This window comes from Salmo salar, chromosome 17 (genome assembly GCF_965601325.2).
Source record: "Salmo salar chromosome 17, fSalSal1, whole genome shotgun sequence".
NCBI lineage: Eukaryota > Metazoa > Chordata > Actinopteri > Salmoniformes > Salmonidae > Salmo > Salmo salar.
The window spans coordinates 59,713,685-59,736,726 of record NC_138307.1 but is presented as its reverse complement, the minus strand read 5'-3'; the positions used below and the strand labels follow the sequence as shown (position 1 = coordinate 59,736,726).

Here is a 23,042-nt window from a genome sequence, read left to right as displayed (position 1 = left end):
TCACATAGAGAATATACACCTGTATTGTGTTACATGATGCAATAGAAATGGAGGGTTAGAAATAGAGGATCCGTTCCGAGCAGAACCCCTATTTATTTATTTACAGTGTTCCGACCAGCATAATAAAGTTCTGAACCGGTTCGAACCCACCCCAAAAAGTAACGGTTTATACAGTTCCTTTTCATTCATTTTTTACCCTGTGAAATCAACATCGTTCTTTCATTTAGTCCACCAAGAAGCGTGGATAGAGCAGCTTGCTGTGGAACGTGTAAGCTAGTTGTTTACATGTTTGAGGACAGATAAGTGCAGGCGAGAGATGTGACTGAAATTTCACGGGTGGGGAGAGAGCGAGAGAGAGGGGTGGACGTGGAGGGGGCTTGGCTTGAAGTGCTGAGCATCATGACATGATGTGAATTGGAATATGTTTACGCTATTACTAGCATCATAACTTCACTGAATTACAGAATTACAGTATATACTAGACATTAGGAAAAAAAATGTGATCAAAAAATGACATTATTAACTGGTTCTCAAGATTTAAAAGTAACAGTTCTGTTCCGCAACACTAGAGATCACTTTCTTTCCTGGTTCTGTTCCCATTTCTCTAAAAGAAAAATAGGTTTTTCGCTGCTCCCTGAACCAGTTCCAACACCTGGTTGTAAGTCAATTAGTGCCTGACTGCCTGTCCCCTCTAGGCTTCTTAGAGACGGCTCGGTAGCATACCCATGCACACACAACAAACACACACTTCACCCAGACACCAAACAAACTCCCACTCCTCCTTGCCCTGAGCCGGTGTCATCAACCCTCCACCCCCACCACCAAACCAGGACCTCCACGGGAGAGAATGCCCCCCAGGTGGAGTCTGTGTCAGCTTACACAGAGCCAGTCAGACCCTGGGGCTACGGGAGATGGTACTATACACACAGGAGCAACGCTCTCCCTCTAAGCCCTCATTACCACATACCTCCCTCACAGGACAGGCCAAACTGTCCGCCCTTAAATCACTCTTTACTTGACTCTTCTCAAAGCAGTCAAAACACACCTGTTTTCTTTGCCCTTTTTTATAACGGTAACTGAAAATGGTGTGCTGAGGGTTTCTGTCACGATGACAGCCTTAGAGAATGAGCTCTTCTTCTCTCGTATGGACATGTAAAACAGATAGCAGACACACGTAATATATACACAAGCAAATAAAGAACACACAAACTCAGCTCCTTTACGTCTGACAACACACACACACACACACACACACACACACACCATTGTGCATTCCAGTGCCTCGGCTCTCTACTCAGAGAGACAATGGAGGGACTTGACTTGACACTTTAAAGCATATTGCTGCTGTCAAGTCAGCCGTCATTCTGAGGAGTGCTACTGAGTCGGGGCGGTGGTGTTTACATTTACATTTACATTTTAGTCATTTAGCAGACGCTCTTATCCAGAGCGACTTACAGTAGTGAATGCATACATTTCATACATTTTTTTTTTTTTTTCTGTGCTGGCCCCCCGTGGGAATCGAACCCACAACCCTGGCGTTGCAAACACCATGCTCTACCAACTGAGCTACAGGGAAGGCCATAGGGGGGCGTAGGGGCAAGGCCAGGCAGGGCAGGATGGAGTCAGCCCAGACAAGGCTCCTCTGTGTCCCCATGTACCCCCCTGTCCCCCCACTCTGGCCACACCGTGGGGCTGAAAGGCTGGGTGGTGCCCTGGGTCTGGGTGGTGGAGAGGCCAGAACAGGGCACCACAATAGGCCAGCGCCCCGCTTCATTGTCAAGGACAGTTACACTCTGGAGATGATGCTCAATGAGGGGTCGCCTTGGGGTCGCCCTCTGATTGTTGGGCCCTGGCGTGGGGACCTGAAAGGGAGCTGAGGGGAGCACACAAAGAGAGGACCCCATCTGAAAAGAACTGCAGAAGGGTGAGGGATTCCAGCACACCAAATACACCCACACACTGCACACACACACACGAGAGGGATCATTAGCCTGTATATCACTCTGCCCAAGACATTGACATCCCCAACTATGGGAATGAAATTCAGCAAATTCAGCAACATTTGTATTTTGTTCTCACATACATTATACCGTCTATATTTTTAATATGGAAAAAATAACAAACGTATATATTGCTTACATATTGAACGTAAACTCAGCAAAAAAAGAAACGTAAATATTTGTATGAACATAACAAGACATAAACTGAACAAGTTCCACAGACGTGACTAACATAAATGGAGTAATGTGTCCCTGAACAAAGGGGGGGTCAAAATCAAAAGTAACAGTCAGTATCTGGTGTGGTCACCAGCTGCATTAAGAACTGAAGTGCATCTCCTCCTCATGGACTGCACCAGATTTGCCAGTTCTTGCTGTGAGATGTTACCCTACTCTTCCACCAAGGCACCTGCAAGATCCCGGACATTTCTGGGGGGAATGGCCCTAGCCCTCACCCTCCGATCCAACAGGTCCCAGACGTGCTCAATGGGATTGAGATCCGGGCTCTTCGCTGGCCATGGCAGAACACTGACATTCCTGTCTTGCAGGAAATCACGCACTGAACGAGCAGTATAGCTGGTGGCATTGTTATGCTGGAGGGTCATGTCAGGATGAGCCTGCAGGAAGGGTACCACATGAGGGAGGTGGATGTCTTCCCTGTAACGCACAGCGTTGAGATTGCCTGTAATGACAACAAGCTCAGTCCGATGATGCTGTGACACATCACCCCAGATCATGACGGACCCTCCACCCCCAAATCGATCCCGCTCCAGTGTACAGGCCTCGATGTGACGCTCATTCCTTCGACGATAAACGCGAATCCGACCATCACCCCTGGTGAGACAAAACCGCGACACGTCAGTGAAGAGCCCTTTTTGCCTGTCCTCTCTGGTCCAGCGATGGTGGGTTTGTGCCCATAGGCGACGTTGTTGCCGGTGATGTCTGGTGAGGACCTGCCTTACAACAGGCCTACAAGCCCTCAGTCTAGCCTCTCTCAGCTAATTGCGGACAGTCTGAGCACTGATGGAGGGATTGTGCGTTCCTGGTGTAACTCGGGCAGTTGTTGTTGCCATCCTGTACCTGTCCCGCAGGTGTGATGTTCGGATGTTCTGATCCTGTGCAGGTGTTGTTACACGTGGTCTGCCACTGCGAGGACGATCAGCTGTCCGTCCTGTCTCCCTGTAGCGCTGTCTTAGGCGTCTCACAGTATGGACATTGCAATTTATTGCCCTGGCCACATCTGCAGTCCTCATGCCTCCTTGCAGCATGCCTAAGGCACGTTGACACAGATGAGCTGGGACCCTGGGCATCTTTCTTTTGTTGTTTTTCAGAGTCAGTAGAAAGGCCTCTTTAGTGTCCAAAGTTTTCATAACTGTGACCTTAATTTCTTACCGTCTGTAAGCTGTTAGTGTCTTAACGACCATTCCACAGGTGCATGTTCATTAATTGTTTATGGTTCATTGAACAAGCATGGGAAACAGTGTTTAAACCCTTTACAATGAAGATCTGTGAAGTTATTTGGATTTTTACAAATTATCTTTGAAAGACAGGGTCCTGAAAAAGGGCCGTTTCTTTTTTAGCTGAGTTTAGAATTGTAGAATGTTGAAATGTTTTCACCAAAACCTGGGTCTGTCTACATCTGTGTAAAATATTTTTATTTTATAATTAATTTAATTTAACCTTTATTTAACTTGACAAGTCAGTTAAGAACAAATTCTTATTCTAAATGTATTTCTGGGTGAAATAAATGAACCCGTGACTTGCTCTGCAACTGGCCCGTAGAGAACAGTGTGCCACCATCTAGCTGTAACTCCCCATAGAGAACAGTGTGCCACCATATAGCTGTAACTCCCCATAGAGAACAGTGTGCCACCATATAGCTGTATCTCCCCATAGAGAACAGCACGCCACCATATAGCTGTATCTCTCCATAGAGAACAGCACGCCACCATATAGCTGTATCTCCCCATAGAGAACAGTGTGCCACCATATAGCTGTATCTCTCCATAGAGAACAGCACACCACCATATAGCTGTATCTCCCCATAGAGAACAGCACGCCACCATATAGCTGTATCTCTCCATAGAGAACAGCACGCCACCATATAGCTGTATCTCCCCATAGAGAACAGCACTCCACCATATAGCTGTATCTCCCCATAGAGAACAGCACTCCACCATATAGCTGTATCTCTCCATAGAGAACAGCACTCCACCATATAGCTGTATCTCCCCATAGATAACAGCACTCCACCATATAGCTGTATCTCCCCATAGAGAACAGCACACCACCATATAGCTGTATCTCCCCATAGAGAACAGTGTGCCACCATATAGCTGTATCTCCCCATAGAGAACAGCACTCCACCATATAGCTGTATCTCCCCATAGAGAACAGTGTGCCACCATATAGCTGTATCTCCCCATAGAGAACAGCACTCCACCATATAGCTGTAACTCCCCATAGAGAACAGCACTCCACCATATAGCTGTATCTCCCCATAGAGAACAGCACTCCACCATATAGCTGTATCTCCCCATAGAGAACAGCACTCCACCATATAGCTGTATCTCCCCATAGAGAACAGCACTCCACCATATAGCTGTATCTCCCCATAGAGAACAGCACTCCACCATATAGCTGTAACTCCCCATAGAGAACAGCACTCCACCATATAGCTGTAACTCCCCATAGAGAACAGCACTCCACCATATAGCTGTATCTCCCCATAGAGAACAGCACTCCACCATATAGCTGTAACTCCCCATAGAGAACAGCACTCCACCATATAGCTGTATCTCCCCATAGAGAACAGCACTCCACCATATAGCTGTAACTCCCCATAGAGAACAGCACTCCACCATATAGCTGTATCTCCCCATAGAGAACAGTGTGCCACCATATAGCTGTAACTCCCCATAGAGAACAGTGTGCCACCATATAGCTGTATCTCCCTATAGAGAACAGCACTCCACCATATAGCTGTATCTCCCTATAGAGTACAGCACTCCACCATATAGAACTGTAGATATCTATGATAGAGAAATGGTCACAATGTATATGTAAAAGCGATAATTGATGATATTTCTCTGTCTGCTTTTGTATGTTCTGTATAAAATGTACATCACGCAGTCTATTGTACAACGTACCGATTTAGAGATTTTGTGATGTTTTCTTTCTTGATCATGTGACGTATGCTATTATAGAAGCCAGGTGTGTGTGAGGAAAGGCCTAAGGCCGGGAATGTTTGTGTTTTCTTTTCATCTTTCATTCATGCACTTGATTGATTTTTGGGGCACCATGATGTTCTAAATAAACATATTTATGTTACATTCAAGCCTCAGTTTTGGATGTATTCCTTTTTTCAACAGTGTGCTGGTCGAAATCTCAGTATTCTTATTTTGACTCCTACGCACCTGGAACCGATATTAATCAGTAGAAAGGACCTTAGAAGAACGTAGACGGCATCATCACTTCTGTTAGAGAAATAAAATCCCTACACAATTTCCCAATTGTTTGCTCTCTTTTCATAAAGTCCCCCATAAAAGTCAGATGTCAGTGGCCCCGTCCTTTATCTCTATTCTAAACGGTAAATTAGCTGCGACGGAAAGCCGCTATATTCTATTGTGGACCGTAGCTCTAACTGTTTCCCCCGTCAGCGTACGGTGGTCAGTGTGGATTTATGACCATCGGCTACACGTCTCCCTTTCAGCGACCAGGAGAATGGAGAGAGCGCGGGGAAGCCGCGGCTGAGTGGGGACGGCACACGAGGCAGGGAACCCCCCACTCCCTCCTATTGTGAAGGGGCCTCGCGCGCCTTTGAACTGTGAATCAAACGGTACCAGCTCTTCATCAAGAGTCCTCTTTCCATAGCTGCTTTAAAGAAAAAAGGAAAGCTTTCTGCGTTATTTATTATGAGGGGACACAAAACAGGGCTGACAGCAGACCCTCACAATGCAGAGCGGCGATGGGGACAGGAGCATCTGATCTGTGGAGGGCGTCTCTATAGAGCCAGGCTTTGAATTCCTCTGTTGTCTGTTAGCTGCCATCTCTTTGTACGAGGGAAGATGTCCAGCCATGTTGTGGACAATCAGCCCCGTGGCACTAGGTAAGGGGCACCAGTGCAGGCTGCTGCTGGGCGGAGAGGGAGGCTGGGAGGAGGATGTGAACGGCCCATATGGGACAGGCAGGGATCATTCCTTACCTCTGACAGGAGAGATGGGGGGAAGGACGGACCAGCGGTGTGATGTCCAGTCCTGCCTCTCCACCACCACAGGAGATGAGGTCAAACCTGACCCTAACCCTGGCCGGGGAGTTATCCTGCACTGTGGGCTGGGGCAGGACTGCCAGGTGTCTGAGGGGAAAGCTAGGGTAGTAGGGTCTGGGTTGGGCTCCAGGAATGGGTCTGGGTCTGGGTAGGGTGGGGGTACATGGCCTGGCTGGGGCTCCGTGGTGGTCCAGTCAGGTGGGCAGTGTTGGGCCTGGTGAGGGAGGGGATGGTGTAGAGGGTGGTGAGGGGCTGGGTTTGGGGGCTTGTGTGTTGGGGGGTCCTGTGGGGTGCAGGAGGCCAGAGCAGACAGGGACATGGAAGAGGAACCATGCTGGGAGAGAGGAGAGCCACCCTCTGAGTCCAGGTCACTCAGATTCGCTGTAAAAAGAAAAAAGGATATAAGGAATAATTATCCTTCAATTTGACATGATAGGTAAGCAAGCCTTGGCTACAATTAAACATTCAAGTCTGTGTACAAAATCACAGAATATTTAAGGATTTTGATCACCTACACTACCGTTCAAAAGTTTGCAAAGAAAAAGCCACATCTCAGACTGGCCAATAAAAAGAAAAGATTAAGATAGGCAAAAGAACACAGACACTGGACAGAGGAACTCTGCCTAAAAGGCCAGCATCCCAGAGTTGTCTCTTTACTGTTGACGTTGAGACTGGTGTTTTGCGGGTGCTATTTAATGAAGCTGCCAGTTGAGGACTTGTGAGGCGTCTGTTTCTCAAACTAGACATTCTAATGTACTTGTCCTCTTGCTCAGTTGTGCACCGGGGCCTCCCACTCCTCTTTCTATTCTGGTTAGAGCCAGTTTGCGCTGTTCTGTGAAGGGAGTAGTGCACAGCAGTGTACGAGATCTTCAGTTTCTTGGCAATTTCTCGCATGGAATCGCCTTAATTTCCCAGAACAAGAATAGACTGACGAGTTTCAGGAGAAAGGTCTTTGTTTCTGGCCATTTTGAGCCTGTAATCGAACCCACAAATGCTGATGCTCCAGATACTCAACTAGTCTAAAGAAGGCCAGTTTTATTGCTTCTTTAATCAGGACAACAGTTTTCAGCTGTGCTAACATAATTGCAAAAGGGTTTTCTAATGATCAATTAGCCTTTTAAAATGATAAACTTGGATTAGCTAACACAACGTGCCATTGGAACACAAAAGTGATGGTCGCTGATAATGGGCCTAAGTAAATATTCCATTAACAATCAGCTGTTTCCAGCTACAATAGTCAGTTACATCATTAACAATGTTTACACTGTATTTCTGATCAATTTAATGTTAATTTAATGCACAAAAAATGTGCTTTTCTTTAAAAAACAAGGACATTTCTAAGTGACCCCAAACTTTTGAACGTTAGTGTACAACAGTTACAGTAATTATGCATTTTTAAATTCATGAAACAACTAATTAGCCCATGTGGAATGCAACAGCTTCGATACATTTCACTTCAATTGTCTCAAAGCAGTGTAGGTACAATACCACATAGAGGACTGCTCCGGCCACTACCCAGGTCTGTGCTTCGGCTGAACTGGCTGGATGGTGGGCGGCTAAAGTCTGAGAGAGAATCCTCACAGACACTAGGGATTGGAGAAACTGAGGGGTCTATGTCCTCAGGACCAGAATTGGGATCTTGGTCTGGCCTTGGAGGGCGGAAGGCCCCTGAGGAAGCCGAAGTGCCCCCACCCATCTCTTTAACACCATCCTCTGTTTCCTTCTCTCCTTTCTGAGTATGGACATGAGGCAGGGCTGAGGCTGGAGCAGGGATGGATCCAGTCCCTTGCTGCTCAGAGTCAGTGACAGTGGAGGATGTTGGACTTGGGCAGACTGGGAGCTCAGGGGAGGCTCTGCTGGGAGGGGGGGAGACTGGCACTGGAACACAGGGAACAACAACAGCTAAGCGCCTCCCTCTGGTGGTGCTGCAGTGCTGCAGGCTCCTGCTCCTGGAGTCTGCAATAGACAGGAATAACATGATTTAATTAAAGCATATTTGACCGGGGGTGTATTTTCAGCTCCTGTATTCATTTCAATACAGATTTTGACAAGTCTAATTTACGATGATACTGTCTTGTCAGAGAATGTCTCAACCTAGGCAAGGGGTATGCTGGGGATACAAGCTTTTAACTTTTGGCATTGGGCATTGTTCAGTTCTGACAAAGAATGGTGGTGAATAGTTAACATGTGGGGTCCTCAGAGAGGGTAATCTATAAATGGTATTCATCATCTTTTACAGCTCAGAGGCGTCTCTGCCAATACAGTGAGGGAAAAAAGTATTTGCCCACTGACAAAGAAATGATCAGTCTATAATTTTAATGGTCAGTTTATTTGAACAGTGAGAGACAGAATAACAACAAAACAATCCAGAAAAACACATGTCAAAAATGCTATAAATTGATTTGCATTTTAATGAGGGAAATAAGTATTTGACCCCCTCTCAATCAGAAAGATTTATGGCTCCCAGGTGTCTTTTATACAGGTAACGAGCTGAGATTAGGAGCATACTCTTAAAGGGAGTGCTCCTAATCTCAGTTTGTTACCTGTATAAAAGACACCTGTCCACAGAAGCAATCAATCAATCAGATTCCAAACTCTCCACCATGGCCAAAACCAAAGAGCTCTCCAAGGATGTCAGGGACAAGATTGTAGACCTACACAAGGTTGGAATGGGCTACAAGACCATCGCCAAGCAGCTTGGTGAGAAGGTGACAACAGTTGGTGCGATTATTCGCAAATGGAAGAAACACAAAAGAACTGTCAATCTCCCTCAGCCAGGGCATTGAAAATGGGTCGTGGATGGGTATTCCAGCATGACAATGACCCAAAACACACGGCCAAGGCAACAAAGGAGTGGCTCAAGAAGAAGCACATTAAGGTCTTGGAGTGGCCTAGCCAGTCTCCAGACCTTAATCCCATAGAAAATCTGTGGAGGGAGCTGAAGGTTCGAGTTGCCAAACGTCAGCCTTGAAACCTTAATGACTTGGAGAAGATCTGCAAAGAGGAGTGGGACAAAATCCCTCCTGAGATGTGTGCAAACCTTGTGGCCAACTACAAGAAACATCTGACCTCTGTGATTGCCAACAAGGGTTTTGCCACCAAGTACTAAGTCATGTTTTGCAGAGGGGTCAAATACTTATTTCCCTCATTAAAATGCAAATCATTTTATAACATTTTTGACATGCGTTTTTCTAAATTTCTTTGTGGTTATTCTGTCTCTGACTGTTCAAATAAACCTACCATTAAAATTATAGACTGATCATTTCTTTGTCAGTGGGCAAACGTACAAAATCAGCAGGGGATCAAATACTTTTTTCCCTCACTGTACCTGCCGGTGACATTTTCTTTCCCACTTTAGTGAGGCCCGGAGCAAACACTGTTTTCCCTGCTGTGTGGGTCAGTGCTCTAACAAAGACTGAAGAAACCCCATCCCGTTGGACCAGCTGCCCAATTCCCATCTTAATATTATATATTCAGAATGCTACCCAGTACTGGAGGCAGGGCTATTTATAAAAACTTGATTCATCGTGATTTGTCATTAATTTTATGTTATTCCACCCGCATATCAATTAACTGATCCAAATCCAGCATCTTGGCAGCTTGTCCTGCTTTCCTGAGAGCAGCATTAGAATATCCTGATTAAGATGTCTGTATCTCCTAGAAGACATCTGTTATACCTCTACTCTGTCACACTCCTCTTCTCCTGTACCTGAATCTGAACTTCACACTACCTGGGAACTCTCTCCTCTCTGCTCAGCCACTCTCTCTCTTCTCCACACTCCTCTTTTCATCCCCCTCTCAGATCCCTTCCACAAACATCAGCTCCAGCCAACACCGGCCCTCTTCCTTCTCCCCTCTCTCTATTCTTCCTCTGTGCCTACGCACACTCCTCTTTTCTCTGTGGGGCTGGGGGGTGTGAGACAATGCACTCTTGTTTCCTGGGGGTCTGTGTGACAGAGAGGAGTCAGCGGTAGCAGGGGGATACAGAGAGCAGCACTGGAGGAGAGCACATTTCTGCACTATTCTCCTCTCACAATGCCCTGCACTTCCCATCTGTTACACACACATGAAGTGCGTGTGTGTATGTGTGTGTCTGCCTGTATATGAATGACATGTGTCAGGGGCACACAGCTACACACACCCCCTCCCGCTAATAACGCACAGCACGTTTCCCTCAGGGACCAGGGTCAGGGACGATTGTGTTGAAGCCGACCACCATATGGTAGAATAATTGGTTTTTGGAAGCCGGTTCCAGAGCAGAGAAATACCCCAATCCCCCTGGTTCCCCCTGGTTCCCCCTTGGCTCCTCACACTCGTCTCAAAGCCGTGTGCTGCAGTGTGGCTATGGCCCCGGCGAGAGGGGAGGACAAATGCCTTCACATCAGAGTCAGAGCCCTGAAAGGAGCGGCAGGTATGCTGGCACAGCCTTTCATTGGCTAACACCCTAGCAGAGGACCACCAGGAGGGCGGCTCTATGGACACTTCCTCCCCACAGCAGAAAGAGAGGGATTAGGACATAACAAAGTGGGCCGAGGGACGGATTAAGGACTAACGAAGGCCCAGGTGGTTACCTCCACCGCTCTAACACTGAGACCTAGTTCCCTAATGAGCAACGGTGTGGGGTCAAAAGCAACAATGCCCTATGATACCACAAGGTTATCTGTCTCTGAAGATAAGATAAACAATACATACTTTATTAATCACTGAGGGGGGAATTGTGGGATTAATAAACTATTTGTTATCTTATCTTGCACGTTGTTGTTGTACAGTATATTGTATTGTCCAAGCAGCAGGAAGGCTTTTGCTGTGGCTCACCTGCACATGAATGCGTCTTCAGGCCACTAAGGGCTTGTCTTTGTTGTGTCGGTTCCCGGCGAGGAGGACGTGGTCTGGGGTTACTGGATAGGAAACGTGGGGGTCTGAGGTCTGCAGGACAGGTCTTCATGTGAACCAGGAAACGAGGACACAGAGAAGGATGTCCATCACGGACAGTGTGGTCCTGAAAGGGACATCAAAAACATAGTGTGGGGCAGGGAGAGAGAGAGAGAAAGATCAGATGTATCATGTTTTTGATCAATCAAATAAAATCCCAGGTTCCAAATACTGTAAATAAAGCAACATAAAGTCATTCTCCACATGCAACATGAAGGGGAATCATAGCATTAATTAAACGTGATCGCCAACGTACAGAGAATTCAAATCGTGCATGTCGTCTTCAGTGCCCCCTTGTGTCTGAAGAACAGATCTCAGGCTACATACATTCTCAACACAGCTGGAGAAAGCTTCAACCTCTCCCTGCCTTTTTTTAATACCTTTCTTGACCACACACCCACCCACACACCCACACACCCCCACACACCCACCTACACATCCCCACACACTTCTGTGAGGATGATGAAGATTCTTTGAGCACACAGGACATGGTCCTATTGCTATTTAAACAAGGGTCGTGCTGAGATAAAAGCAGGCGGGACGGTCAATATTAAACTTGTGGAGGGATGGCGCTGCACACGCCGCGCTACCCGCTGCACGCCAGCCAGGAAATTACTCAGCCCACAGACTCAGTACCAGGGACTAATTCACTCCCTCTCTGGCCTTTAGAGAACAAACACCCAAATGTTATAAAACACCCACTGACACACACACACACACACACACACACACACACACACACACACACACACACACACACACACACACACACACACACACACACACACACACACACGGAGAGAGGACATTTATTTGTCTTGGATTCCCGGCTACATCTGAGACACCTAAACAAAGTTCACCTCGTCTTTCACCTATCCTTTAACCCTAAACACATATGCACATAAACACGCAACCACAGACGCAGGCATGAACACACACACACACACACACACACACACACACACACACACACACACACACACACACACACACACACACACACACACACACACACACACACACACACACACACAGCATGCCAGGGAGTGTGTGGAGATGAACCCTCAGTACCCCTCAGACTAAGAGAAAGAGAGGCTGATTGTCTGTGACTCACACAGGGAGGATCAGCCTTAAATCCCTCCACGATCTACACTCATTCCCTCTCCTCTGAGCTGAGGGTTTACACATTTGCATTCTTGTGAAGAAAAGAGGAAGAAGTGAGGAAGAAGAACAAGAGAACAATGGTCCAGGAGCACGCCCTCCTCCTCACTCCTCTTCCTCACTCCCTCCATCTCCCCCCACGCCCGCCCACTGAAGAGCTTTATGAGGTGAGAAGGGTGTCATCCAGCCACAACCTGTCAGACCGTCAGAGGGCAGGTCTCAACACGCCCTTTACGGCAGGACCCTGCCATTACAACCCCACAACCTGTCAGACCGTCAGAGGGCAGGTCTCAACACGCCCTTTACGGCAGGACCCTGCCATTACAACCCCACAACCTGTCAGACCGTCAGAGGGCAGGTCTCAACACGCCCTTTACGGCAGGACCCTGCCATTACAACCCCACAACCTGTCAGACCGTCAGAGGGCAGGTCTCAACACGCCCTTTACGGCAGGACCCTGCCATTACAACCCCACAACCTGTCAGACCGTCAGAGGGCAGGTCTCAACACGCCCTTTACGGCAGGACCCTGCCATTACAACCCCACAACCTGTCAGACCGTCAGAGGGCAGGTCTCAACACGCCCTTTACGGCAGGACCCTGCCATTACAACCCCACAACCTGTCAGACCGTCAGAGGGCAGGTCTCAACACGCCCTTTACGGCAGGACCCTGCCATTACAACCCCACAACCTGTCAGACCGTCAGAGGGCAGGTCTCAACACGCCCTTTACGGCAGGACCCTGCCATTACAACCCCACATACACACACATACACACACCTTACCTTCTAAGTCCCGCTTGAACTACCTCTCCAAGTAAACATATTTTTAGTTTTTTTTGGGGGGGTACATGACCCCCAAAGCTGTAGTTGTCCTGGTCTCTTTATTGGGTAACAGGTACACACAACTGTACACACACATTTCTCACACCTGTATAACTAGAATGATTTAAACCATGATGAGGTTCATTCAGTATTGGTATTTCAAGCAGCCTGCCACTCTGACCACCCTGACGGCCCACTCCATCCTGGTTGATCTTCTTAGAGCAACAGAGTAGAGCCTATGACTACACCTAGGAGTCCTCTGGGCTCCTGCAGGGCCCCAGGAAACAGCCTGACCTCCTGGCGTCAGGCAGCCCACACGCTGGCCTCACACAGAACAGCCAGCCCAAAGCCAGCCCTGGCTAATGTCATTACGGGCCTGTTTGTGGTCAACAGCTCCCTGATGGGGATGTACAAGCACTGGAAGATGAATGTAGGAAGTCTATTAGTCAGAGTCCCAGATGGCCTGCAGAGGAGAGGCCGGCGTGCGCTCTCGACCCCCTCCAAACACACACACGCTAACACACACGCTCACACACAGGCTCAAACTCACACACACTTAATGGCACTTTTTCTGAGTGAACCCACTGACAGGGAGACGACTCGAGGCGAAACAGAAGTGTGTTTCTGTCCTGTGTGTGTCCGTCTAGAGGAGGAACAGAGAATTCTTCACAAAGAGCCTGGCGTATAAGAAAGCCAGGCTTAGGCTCTAACAAGGTTAAACCCATGAAAAAGAGTGACTTTTTAAATCATGGAGACTTGTGTTTCTGTGGGGTGTAATTAGCTTTGCTCTGGTAGAGGAGAAGTTTGGGGTTGGGGGAGGTTTGTGGGGGGCAGAGGGGGATGACAGTGGAGTGCATTGTGGAGTCCAGCGGATTCAGAGGAGTAAATCTGATTATCAGCTCGTGTCAGAAGCCAGGCTCAGATGCAGCTTAGCATTCAGAGCAACTGTCTACTTTCACTGAGAGACAATGACCCTGCTTTGCTGTTCAGGCCCCTGCAGTAGTCCCAGTGGCCCCGCCAACTCGTCCTCCTAACCCCACATCCACCATCCATGCCTGGCACAACAGGCCCACTACCCCAACACAACAGGCCCACTACCCCAACACAACAACACGACAGGCCCACTACCACAACACAACAACACGACAGGCCCACTACCCCAACACAACAACACGACAGGCCCACTACCACAACACAACAACACGACAGGCCCACTACCACAACACAACAACACGACAGGCCCACTGCCCCAACACAACAACACAACAGGCCCACTCCCCCAACACAACAACACAACAGGCCCACTACCCCAACACAACAACACAACAGGCCCACTACCCCAACACAACAACACGACAGGCCCACTACCCCAACACAACAACACAACAGGCCCACTACCCCAACACAACAACACGACAGGCCCACTACCCCAACACAACAGGCCCACTACCCCAACACAACAACACAACAAGCCCATAACCCCAACAGAACAGGCCCACTACCCCAACACAACAGGCCCACTACCCCAACACGACAGGCCCACTACCCCAACACGACAGGCCCACTACCCCAACACAACAACACGACAGGCCCACTACCCCAATACAACAACACGACAAGCCCATAACCCCAACACAACAGGCCCACTACCCCAACACAATAGGCCCACTAACCCAGCACAACAACACAGCAGGCCCACTACCCCAACACAACAACACAACAGGCCCACTACCCCAACACAACAACACAACAGGCCCACTACCCCAACACAACAACACGGCAGGCCCACTACCACAACACAACAACACATCACGCCCACAACCCCAACACAACAGGCCCACTACCCCAACACAACAACTCAACAGTCCCACTACCCCAACACAACAACACGACAGGCCCACTACCCCAACACAACAACACAACAGTCCCACTACCCCAGCACAACAACACAACAGGCCCACTACCCCAACACAACAACTCAACAGTCCCACTACCCCAACAAAACAACACGACAGGCCCACTACCCCAACACAACAACTCAACAGTCCCACTACCCCAACACAACAACACAACAGTCCCACTACCCCAACACAACAACACAACAGTCCCACTATCCCAACACAACAACACAAAAGGCCCACTACCTCAACACAACAACACAACAGGCCCGCTACCCCAACGCAACAACTCAACCGTCCCGACTACCACAACACAACACAACAGGCCCACTACCCCAAAACAACAGGCCCTCTATCCCAACACAAAAACACGACAGGCCCACTACCCCAACACAACAACTCAACAGGCCCTCTATCCCAACACAACAACACAACAGGCCCACTACCCCAACACAACAACACAACAGGCCCACTACCCCAATGCAACAACTCAACAGGCCCACTACCCCAACACAACAACTCGACAGGCCCACTACCCCAACACAACAACATGACAGCCCACTACCCCAACACAACAGGCCCACTACCCCAACACAACAACTCAACAGTCCCACTACCCCAACACAACAACACAACAGGCCCACTACCCCAACACAACAGGCCCACTACCCCAACACAACAACACGACAGGCCCACTACCCCAACACAACAGGCCCACTACCCCAACACAACAACTCAACAGGCCCACTACCCCAACACAACAACACGACAGGCCCACTACCCCAACACAACAACACAACAGGCCCACTACCCCAACACAACAACACAACAGGCCCACTACCCCAACACAACATCATGACAGGCCCACTACCCCAACACAACAACACAACAGGCCCACTACCCCAACGCAACATCTCAACAGGCCCATTGCCCCAACACAACTCAACAGGCCCACTACCCCAACACAACAACTCGACAGGCCCACTACCCCAACACAACAACTCGACAGGCCCACTACCCCAACACAACAACATGACAGCCCACTACCCCAACACAACAGGCCCACTGCCCCAACACAACAACTCAACAGGCCCACTACCCCAACACAACAACTCGACAGGCCCACTACCCCAACACAACAACACAATAGGCCCACTACCCCAACACAACAACACAACAGTCCCACTACCCCAACACAACAACACAAAAGGCCCACTACCCCAACACAACAACACAAAAGGCCCACTACCCCAACACAACAACACAAAAGGCCCACTACCCCAACACAACAACACAAAAGGCCCACTACCCCAACACAACAACACAACAGTCCCACTACCCCAACACAACAACACAAAAGGCCCACTACCCCAACACAACAACACAAAAGGCCCACTACCCCAACACAACAACACAAAAGGCCCACTACCCCAACACAACAGTACAAAGCTCTAGCCATTGTTAATGGCTGGGCCCCACTGAGTGGTAGAGATAGTCTTCCTTTGAAAACAGTGTTGAATAGATCTGGTAGAATAGAACAATAAAGAACAATGGTCATGCCAGCTTTGGCATAACGTCTTGGCATAATGATCAGTGTTAGTCCAACGGTGTGGTCACTGGTTACACTGATTCAGCAGCACCAGGCCCTGGTATGCAGAGAGGGCAATACTACTGCAACCACTGGCAGAGCCTGAGACAACAGAACACTATACAAGACAGATCCTGGAACTGTTAAACTGACAGCTAACTCCTTCTGTAAACACCCATGTGTATAAATAACCTATCCTAGAACCAGTGCTCTTGTTTAAGCACCTGTGGTTGGTTTGTGTCCCTGTGCATTCTGCAGCCTACTGTCTCGGTGCTCCCCATGTCCTGGGTGACAGTAGTGGGAGATCAGAAGCATCGTGTCCTGGGTGACAGTAGTGGGAGATCGGAAGCATCGTGTCCTGGGTGACAGTAGTGGGAGATCGGAAGCATCGTGTCCTGGGTGACAGTAGTGGGAGATCGGAAGCATCGTGTCCTGGGTGACAGTAGTGGGAGATCGGAAGCATCGTGTCCTGGGTGACAGTAGTGGGAGATCGGAAGCATCGTGTCCTGGGTGACAGTAGTGGGAGATCAGAAGCATCGTGTCCTGGGTGACAGTAGTGGTAGGTCAGAAGCATCGTGTCCTGGGTGACAGTAGTGGTAGGTCAGAAGCATCGTGTCCTGGGTGACAGTAGTGGGAGATCAGAAGCATCGTGTCCTGGGTGACAGTAGTGGGAGGTCAGAAGCATCGTGTCCTGGGTGACTGTAGTGGGAGGTCAGAAGCATCGTGTCCTGGGTGACAGTAGTGGGAGATCAGAAGCATCGTGTCCTGGGTGACTGTAGTGGGAGGTCAGAAGCATCGTGTCCTGGGTGACTGTAGTGGTAGGTCAGAAGCATCGTGTCCTGGGTGACAGTAGTGGGAGGTCAGAAGCATCGTGTCCTGGGTGACTGTAGTGGGAGGTCAGAAGCATCGTGTCCTGGGTGACAGTAGTGGGAGGTCGGAAGCATCGTGTCCTGGGTGACTGTAGTGGGAGGTCAGAAGCATCGTGTCCTGGGTGACAGTAGTGGGAGGTCAGAAGCATCGTGTCCTGGGTGACAGTAGTGGGAGGTCGGAAGCATCGTGTCCTGGGTGACAGTAGTGGGAGGTCAGAAGCACGTGTCCTGGGTGACAGTAGTGGGAGATCGGAAGCATCGGCGGCGTGGCAGACCACTGGTTCAACAGCCTCTCATCTGCTTGGCCTGTCCAACGGGCCTGTTTGGATTGGGACGGCCCATAAAGTTCAGTGTGGAGTTAAATTGTCACTGTCAGACAGGAGCTGTTTACCGTTACTCGTTACACCCCGATGATTTATCAGGTTTTCCAGTGCATAGAGAGGAGAGAGAATGAGAGCAGGGTGATACCGGGCTGATAAACTTGGTGAATACAGAAGTGCTGAAGGCAGTTGAAGATGTAAATGAGGCTGTAAGGACCAGCGAATGTCTTTGTCCCCCCTTTTCACTTGTTTGTTTAACCAGAGGCCAAGACAGGAAGCCAGCCCACACAACTCTGCTGTCCCCATGGCAACCCCACTGTTAATTGTGGCACAACTACTCACAGAGCTCTTTAGAGAGTAGGGGAGAGGTGGGGACAAGCGTGTGTGTGTGTGTGTGTGTGTGTGTGTGTGTGTGTGTGTGTGGTGTGTGTGTGTGTGTGTGTGTGTGTGTGTGTGTGTGTGTGTGTGTGTGTGTGTGTTGGTGTGCGTGTGTGTGCGCATGCGTGTGTGTGTATGTGTGTGTTTGTTTGCGGGTGTGTTTTATGCAGGCCTGAATTTTAGCAGTTTTTGCATTTTTGTGTGTAATGTAACAGCGTTTGTGCACCTTATACAGACTGTGGTTGTATTACTCTACATAGCTGTACATGTGCTGTGTATAGTTAGAGTTGTATTTTGGCACTCACTGTGTAGTGGTAGAGTCCTCGATCCCACAAGATGGCCTTACTGACAAAGGACAGATAACAAGGTGCCTGGGAAACAGACAGAACAACAGACATCAGTGAACACAACACAAGAACACACACAACAAGGCATACCAAATCATCTCAGACCATTCTTAAACTTGACAGAAAAGAACATTCAACATTGTAAAGGTGTCTGGGAAACAGAGAGAACAGACATCAATGAACACAAACAGACACAGAATACATGGCAGGTCCAATCATTTCAGGTCATTTCTCAATTGTAAAGAGTTCAGAAAAAGTACAGAAACACTATTGTAGACCAAGACAAATGTATCAACTTTAGATGAACTAATGCTGATGGAGAGAGTGTTGAGATGAACTGCTTTCAAAGGAAGACTATCTCTACCACTCAGTGGGGCCCAGCCAATAACAATGGTTAGAGCAAACAAAACCAATGCAGAGACACAGAGACACAGAGACACAGACAGACAGACAGACAGACAGACAGACAGACAGACAGACAGACAGACAGACAGACAGACAGACAGACAGACAGACAGACAGACAGACAGACAGACAGACAGACAGACAGACAGACAGACAGACAGACAGACAGACAGACAGACAGAGAGCTCTATAGACATCCCTGTGAAACCCCTCCTGGTGCATCAATCTTCCCTCTGTCTCTATAATGAGCTGGTCTGTACCACTAATCCACTACTCCAGTCTCCAGCAGTGGGGCTCTACTGTAGCACAGACTGGACACTTCATCATAGTGATAGCCAATTGTAATGTCTCCATTCAAACACATCTTTGCTCTTTCTGTTCAGTTATCAGACTGCTTTTGGTTTGACACTTTTTGGTCCATGTGTGACTTAACAGTCCTTCTTTTACCAGCTCCGCTCCATGGGATGGACAGCACAGTGTCTGGGTGTGTCCATCAGTCTGACCCATGGGGCATGGGGCACTATGTTAAGCTCATCAATCACCAAGAGACGTGCACACATCCCCATCGGAAACCCAGCCACAGTCACCAGTGGAGCTCATCCATCTCTCTTTGCAGCGGGTGGCAGCTCCCAGAGCTGAGTCAGTTCCAGGCCTGGGCCACTCCAGGGTGTGAGAGGAGAGATCCTCCCAAGGCTCACCCCTCATTCAGGGGCCGTAACCCCGCACCGGAGTGGGTGACAGGGCACAAGGGCCTCAGAAGGAGGAGTACAATGGAACTTGCCTTGTGAGAGGACTGCTCTGACCCCCATCCCCCCTTTGAGAGCTGTGGGTGGACCTCCTGACCTGTGCCAGCTTGTGCCAGTCTGCTCTCAAGATGGGAAATTATCCATGCTTTGATGCTGTAAGTGGCTACAGGGCAGTATTGGGTCTACCCATCTCCAAGTCCTGGAGTGACAGGGCAGTATTGGGTCTGCCCATCCCCAAGTCCTGGAGTGACAGGGCAGTATTGGGTCTACCCATCACCAAGTCCTGGAGTGACAGGGCAGTATTGGGTCTACCCATCCCCAAGTCCTGGAGTGACAGGGCAGTATTGGGTCTGCCCATCTCCAAGACCTGGAGTGACAGGGCAGTATTGGGTCTACCCATCACCAAGTCCTGGAGTGACAGGGCAGTATTGGGTCTGCCCATCTCCAAGACCTGGAGTGACAGGGCAGTATTGGGTCTACCCATCACCAAGTCCTGGAGTGACAGGGCAGTATTGGGTCTACCCATCACCAAGTCCTGGAGTGACAGGGCAGTATTGGGTCTGCCCATCTCCAAGTCCTGGAGTGACAGGGCAGTATTGGGTCTACCCATCACCAAGTCCTGGAGTGACAGGGCAGTATTGGGTCTACCCATCCCCAAGTCCTGGAGTGACAGGGCAGTATTGGGTCTGCCCATCACCAAGTCCTGGAGTGACAAGTTGCCTTTGTATGTATGGGCCTCTCCTGCTCTGTGCAACAATGAACATCACCTCTACAGATGATGACAGACATTATATCGGACAATATTTTGAAATAAGTCCACTTATTAGAAAAACACACCACAATATGCTCAGCCATTAATGGCGGCCCATCTGAATAATTACCAGGAGATGGACAACAACCAATTTCCCCATAAATTGTGAGTGCCTTGGAATGACCTTGTTGTCACTAATTACACATTGAATGTGAAATCCAGTACATTTACACACCAGAGGATGGCATGGCTGTGAATGGGGGAATTGCGAGTTGGTGATAATTGCAAATCTCACTGGGAATAGAGAAAAGAGAGGACAAGAGGAGGACAGGAAGAGGAAAGGGGGATGTATAGTGCATAGTGTTTTCCCCAGACTCCTTTTGCTCAGCTACCAAATATGTCCTATTTCACCAGACTGCCAGAACTGTGCTGTGATGAATAAGGACCTGAGCTCATTCCCAGTCATGAACTGTGCTGCTGGGAGAGGCCCTGAGCCCTGAGCCTGTTACTAAACATGAGAGTTGAACCAGAGGGCAAGAGGGCACACAGACTGTAATTACATGTCATATTAATGGTGTAAAACTACACCCCAGTGAACATGGCAGGGAAGTGGGCTCATTCCAATCTGATCAATCTATCCTCTTCATAATTTACGTTTATATTATTTATTTATTACTTTTTTTTGTTGCTTATGGCACCTGGTATTCCCGGGCGGTCTCCCGTCCCAGCACTAACCACTAACAAGCGTGTTTAGGGTAGTATGGCCACAAGCATATTTTTTTTACCCTGTTTTCTCCCTGAATTAGGTCCCTTGGCTCATCTCTGCAACTCCTCAATGGGCTCAGGAGAGGCGATTGCGAAGGTGGAGTCCTCTGAAACATGACCCGCCTGGCCGATTACTTGTTATAACAATGCTCGCTTAACTTCTCTGGGAAAGGGGGGCAGTATTGAGTAGCTTGGATAAAAAGCGTGCCCAAAGTAAAATGCCTGCTACTCAGGCCCAAAAGCTAGAATATGAATATAATTAGTAGGATAGACAACACTATGCAGTTTCTAAAACTGTTTGAATGATGTCTGTGAGTATAACAGAACTCATATGGCAGGCAAAAACCTAAGAAAAAAATCCAACCAGGAAGTTGGAAATCTGAGGTTTGTAGTTTTTCAAGTGATTGCCTCTCCAATATACAGCGTCTGTGGGGTCATATTGCACTTCCTAAGGCTTCCACTAGATGTCAACAGTCTTTAGAACGTTGTTTCAGGCTTCTACTGTGAATGGGGAGAGAATAAGAGCTGATTGTATCAGGTGTCTGGAAAATTGGCATGAGCTCAATCATGCGCGCAGCCGTGAGAGCGAGCTGCCTTTCCTTTCAATTCTAAAGACAAAGGAATTGTCCGGTTGGAATATTATTGAAGATTTATGAAAAAAACATCCTAAAGATTGACTCTATACATCATTTGACATGTTTCTACGAACTGTAATGTAACTATTTTGACATTTCGTCTGGACTAAACTCGCGCACTTAGTGAATTTGGAGTTCTGGACTAAACGCGCAAACAAAATGGAGGTATTTGGACATAAAGATGAACTTTATCGAACAAAACAAACATTTATTGTGGAACTGGGATTCCTGGGAGTGCATTCCGATGAAGATCATCAAAGGTAAGTGAATATTTATAATGCTATTTCTGACTTCTGTTGACTCCACAACATGGCGGGTATCTGTATGGCTTGTTTTGGTGTCTGAGCGCTGTACTCAGATTATTGCAAAGTGTGCTTTCGCCGTAAAGCTTTTTTGAAATCTGACACAGCGGTTGCATTAAGGAGAAGTTTATCTATAATTCTGTGCATAACACTTGTATCTTTTATCAAAGTTTATGATGAGTATTTCTGTAAATTGATGTGCTCATTCACCGGAGGTTTTGGAGGCAAAACATTTCTGAACATTACACGCCAATGTAAAATGGGGTTTTTGGATATAAATATGAACTTTATCGAGCAAAACATACATGTATTGTGTACCATGAAGTCGTATGAGTGCCATCTGATGAAGATCATCAAAGGTTAGTGATTCATTTTAGCTGTATTTCTGGTTTTTGTGACGCCTCTCCTTGCTTGGAAAATGGCTGTGTGGTTTTTCTTGTCTAGGTGCTGTCCTAACATAATCTAATGCTATGCTTTCGCCGTAAAGCCTTTTTGAAAACGGACACTGTGGTTGGATTAACGAGAAGTCTATCTTTAAAATGATGTATAATACTTGTATGTGTGAGAAATCTGAATTATGAGATTTTTGTTGTTTTGAATTTGGCGCTCTGCTATTTCACTGGCTGTTGGCGAGGTGGCGTCCCACATTTCCCAGAGAGGTTAACCCGGGCCTATGGGGCTCCCGGTCACAGCCGGTTGTGACACAGCCTGGGATCAAACCCTAAACTGTAGTGGCGCCTCAGCACTGCGGTGCAGTGATTTTGACCGCTTTACTTTTTGATGCCATTTCATTATCATTGACCCGTCATCACAAAACACATAATCCCGGTGAGGGCTGTCTAAAGTGATTGTCGTTCC

The 23,042-nt window shown here is 48.2% G+C and overlaps 1 protein-coding gene across 3 annotated transcripts in view; it reads right to left on the bottom strand.

Moving 5' to 3' along the window:
* LOC106576282 (uncharacterized) overlaps positions 1 to 23,042 on the bottom strand; it is a 59,983-nt gene that overhangs the window by 26,880 nt on the left and 10,061 nt on the right. For all 3 annotated transcript variants that reach the window (XM_082963944.1, XM_014153373.3, XM_082963943.1), the window contains 4 exons: positions 18,539 to 18,604; positions 11,080 to 11,263; positions 7,753 to 8,220; positions 6,202 to 6,645 (listed from right to left, as the gene is read on the bottom strand). In XM_082963944.1, the coding sequence (XP_082820070.1) occupies positions 6,202 to 6,645; positions 7,753 to 8,220; positions 11,080 to 11,209 (1,042 nt within the window). In that variant the 5' untranslated portion in view covers positions 11,210 to 11,263; positions 18,539 to 18,604. The remainder of the gene's footprint in view (positions 1 to 6,201; positions 6,646 to 7,752; positions 8,221 to 11,079; positions 11,264 to 18,538; positions 18,605 to 23,042) is intronic.